Below are 4,179 nucleotides of genomic sequence, written 5' to 3'. Positions count from 1 at the left end.
AATAGGAGCCACATTCACCTTCTCCCGAATATCATCATTCCTAATCTTATCCATCCTAGTATGCTCGCACATCCACCGCAACATCCTCATTTCTGCTACTTTCATCTTCTGGATATGTGAGTTCTTAACGGGCCAACACTCAGCCCCATACGTTCTTAATCATGTTTAATGAAATATGTTTAATGAAAATTAAAAAATCAAAGCTCATTGATTTATCAGTCACACCATATCCATTAATTTAATAAATAAAATATCCACATTTAACAAAATGACACATCAGATTAATACTTTCAATTAAATAATATTAACATATAAAGCTTTAAAAAACTTAATATTAAACACAAATATCTTTAAAACTTCTTTTAAAATTTTTGTTGACTATAAAAAACTATCATTTGTTAAACAAATTTGTTTTTATTATTTTAAAGTAAAAATTAAATACTTTTTTTATCATTTTTTATATTTAAAATATGTTTATGTTTAAATACGATTAGACAAATTGAGTGCCATGAAAAAATTAAATGTATGAATATATTATAAAAATAATAAATAAAATAATTTAAAATTATTTTAATTATAAGTAAAATACCTAGGTAAAAATATATTATATAATATACAATGACATAATAGACTTTTCAAGTAAAAGTATTATAAAATCTGGATAAAGTGACTTTTGTGATAAATAAAGCAAAGTAAAATAATTTTTGTGTAACAAAAGAAAAAAGAATAACACAAAGTTAAATAATTTTTACGTTAAAATTTATTATTTTTAGTGTTAAGAATTGTTTGTGAAAAGGACACCATAGTTCATACTCCTAGTTCTTTTCATCAATGAGTCAACGGACTCTTTGCTCTTGTTGATAGTGAGAAACTTGAATCATCTAATTGGTAGTAGTGTAATAGAATGACTTTTTAGATCTCCTAAACAGTAAAGACAACGAAAGGACATTATTACATGCGCAAAGAGGCAGCTAGTCTTTGGTCAAAATTTTGATGCAGCAATATCCTTATCTCTTTGCTGATTTCAGACTGCCGTATAGGAGTCATGCCTTCGCTAGTAGGCTCATCGTATTTTAAAGTCCACATTTAAGTGATTTTTAAACGAGTCCAGTTTATCATAAAATTACTGCATTTAGGCTCGAAATTTGGGAGGGGGGAGGGAATTACTTTGATTTCACATAAAAAGGAATGGCACTAGAACTACAAATTGTGGATAGATTTCCAATAGATACAACCATGATTCCCCATGGACAATCTTCTCATCAACAGCAAAGTCGAGACAACCAAATAAATTGTCTGCCCCCTAAAATTGGCATGGAAGACAAAAACGTACCCCAAAAAAAAGGGAGAAGAAAGCTTAGAGCCAGTTCATATTGAGCCTTCGTCATTCGGAATCGCTCTCTACGCTGCCCATGGCTTTCAACCCTCTTGGTCTCTGCACCAAAACCACCATATAAATAAACCAATACCAATAAACATACACACACACAAAAAAAAAAAAAAAAAAAATTGTTTTAACAAAATGAAGGGAAAAGTTTTTTTTTTTTAAACGTCAATAAAAGAGGTAAAAGAGCACCGAAAAGAAAAGAGGAAAAACTGAGGCAAACCCCAAAACACACAAAAAAGAAGAAGATAAAGCAAAAGTGAAGAAAATAAGAAGTCCTACTTTGGTACCTTTTTGGAAGTCTTCTTCTCTCTGACTTCATACCTCTCTAAAGACATATCCGACAACCATGCTCCCGGACTCACCAACTGTTCCATTTTCCGGCGCCGGCGCCGACGATGAAACAATAAGATTCAGTCTTTACCCAACCCATATAATAAAGGGAAAAAAAGAATCTCATAAAGAAGGGGACTTACAAGTAAAGTTCTTTGAATAAGTTTAGCCCTCTTCTTAGGTCTTTGAGGAAGTTTACAACCTTTCATAGCCATGAAATCTTCTTCTTTCTCTTTGCTTGACAAACTTATATACAACTTTGGCCAAACTATGTTATTCTCGCCGCCACTTACTGCAGCGCTATCCACCAGAATTTTGCCGTTCTCCTCCGCTGACCCTCTTGTTGTGTAACACCTTTCCTCTTTCTCCGGTGAAGAAGATTTTCTTGCCTCCGATCTAAGCATCGCCGATTCTGAATTCCTGTTACCAAAACACAATCCCAAAAAGTTATTAAGGAAAATGAACGAAAAATTTTGCAGACCTCCGCTTAAAGTTTTTTATTTTCCTATTTGGGATCTAAAAAAGAAGGAAACTTTCCTTAATTCCGCACTGACCATTTTTCAGCAAGATTTTGAAAATTCCTCGGGACCCAAATAAGGAAAGAAAAATATTGAAAATGTTTGTACTACGCGCTTTCTCTCCGGAGAGTTTTTTTTCAGTAAAATGTGAAGGAAACAGGAAATTTTCCAGATTGGGATAGAAAAAAGTTGCAAAAACTGTGCAGATTTCCCAATTTACTGAAAATTTTTCACCAAATATTTATATCTTTTTGGGTAACCAAAAGGAAAAAATGAGGAGAGAAGATAGATTTTCTTTCCAGTTTCTCGAAAATTTTCAGAAAATTTACGAACTTGAAGAAGAAAATTTTCCAGATATTTAAAATTGAGTTCCCAATTGGTATAGATACAAAAAAGAAACATTTCTGTATTTCCCAGTTGACAAAATTTTGGCACCAACAGTTTCCATTTTCTCCGGTACCCAAAAGTGAAAAAAAACGATTTCCCTTCCCTTCTCTCTGTTTCCAGATTTTCTCAGAGAGAATTGACAAACCTGGTAAGACGAAGAGGGGTAAGAGGGAAAAGGGTGTCTTTAGTTGTGGCGAAATGAGATGATGATATTTTGCGGCGAAATCTGCAAGGTTGGGGTCCTCTGACTCTCACACATCGGAGTCTCTTTCTACTTCCCCACTGCAAACAGAATACTTCTGTTTCCTCATTCTTCTCTTCCTTCTCCATCCTCCCTTTCAAAAAAACATTATTTAGACTTTCTTCAGATACAAAAAGTAAACGGGAAGAGATACAGAACAAACATCTAGTTACCTCAAGATCTCTGTTTGATACAGGAAATCCTCCGCCAAATCCTTGAAAATACAAACCACAAAATGAGGTTTTGAGGGCTGAAATAAAAGAGAATTGGAGGGGGGGGGGGGGGGGGTTGAACATGGTATAAGATAAGAAAAAGATGAAAACAAATATACCTCAAATTTGCAGATTTTTCATCAGAAATAAAATCTGAAAATGGGTTTCCCCAACAAGTGAAACTTTTTTATGAAAATCAGAAAATTCCAGCACCAAATTCTTCTCTTTCTTGGTCTATATGGCTATCAAGTTCGGATCAGTTCTTGAGTTTGAACAAGTGTTTTTTCCTGAGACTGTTTCTTTCTAAGAAAAAACTCTGTCTTTGAGTATGATGAAATTGGAAAGGGTGGAGTGGGTGGGGGTTTCTTCTTTTTCCTCATCTTCTCTCTGCTCTATCTCCATTTATATATACTCCAAAGAGCGCACTCGCAGCAGATTGCATTTTAGCCGTATGATTCTCTAGCGGACGGCTTTGATTCAGTTTTAACTGTGGAAACCCTCCAGGCCCATATAGATATAGGCCTAAACAGAATCAAACCACATCAAAAGCCCATTCTTTTTGGTTGAAAAAGGATTTTTACGCAAATAACTAGTCGAATTCACCATTTACCTTTCATAGCTAGTATATATAGATAATAAGACATTGATCATATATAAATATATATATAATTTACATAAATTATATATCTATACTAGTCTTAAGGTACGCGCTTTACATGTGTACCCATATTAATTGATACATAGTTTTATAAAATTAAATAAAATATATTAAAAAATATGTTTGAGTTATAAAATAAAAACTTTAAAAAGTATAAGCTTGAAAATAATGAATCACATTTAGCTAGCACTATAACGAATAAAATCATGTCCTACAAAAGTTCTTAGAAGTTATACGGTGATTCTCACTACTTCCGTGGGAATATCTTATAAAAATTATAAGTATTTCTATGAGAAAAGTAAAAAGTCACAAAAAAAAATTATCACAATTTTTCAAAGATTTATCAAATAACACAAATTAAAATATTTTTTCTTGGTCTTTTAGTGATTCGAGAATATAGTATTGACTATATAAGATTTAAAAATGACTAATATTATTGAGTTAAT

At 32.6% G+C, this 4,179-nt stretch overlaps 1 protein-coding gene across 4 annotated transcripts; it reads right to left on the bottom strand.

Annotated features, from left to right (window-relative positions):
- Positions 1–1,131: 1,131 nt before the first annotated feature.
- Positions 1,132–3,466, bottom strand: LOC107819639 (uncharacterized). Of its 4 annotated transcripts, none has more exons than XM_016645770.2 (6): positions 3,195–3,466; positions 3,037–3,077; positions 2,768–2,957; positions 1,861–2,137; positions 1,667–1,752; positions 1,132–1,435 (listed from the first exon to the last, which is right to left on the bottom strand). In XM_016645770.2, the coding sequence occupies exons 3-6, from the start codon at positions 2,950–2,952 to the stop codon at positions 1,420–1,422; spliced, it is 564 nt and encodes a 187-aa protein (XP_016501256.1). In that variant the 5' UTR covers positions 2,953–2,957; positions 3,037–3,077; positions 3,195–3,466; the 3' UTR covers positions 1,132–1,419. The 4 variants fall into 4 exon arrangements, with proteins under 4 accessions (XP_016501256.1, XP_016501254.1, XP_075108382.1 ...); XM_016645768.1 differs by having other exon boundaries at positions 1,675–1,752; XM_075252281.1 differs by having other exon boundaries at positions 2,768–2,953; positions 3,195–3,463.
- Between the last annotated feature and the right edge of the window lie 713 nt (positions 3,467–4,179).

The sequence above is a fragment of the Nicotiana tabacum genome, chromosome 4, assembly GCF_000715075.1.
Source record: "Nicotiana tabacum cultivar K326 chromosome 4, ASM71507v2, whole genome shotgun sequence".
NCBI lineage: Eukaryota > Viridiplantae > Streptophyta > Magnoliopsida > Solanales > Solanaceae > Nicotiana > Nicotiana tabacum.
The sequence above is the reverse complement of the archived record's forward strand: the minus strand, read 5'-3'. Positions and strand labels throughout refer to the sequence as shown.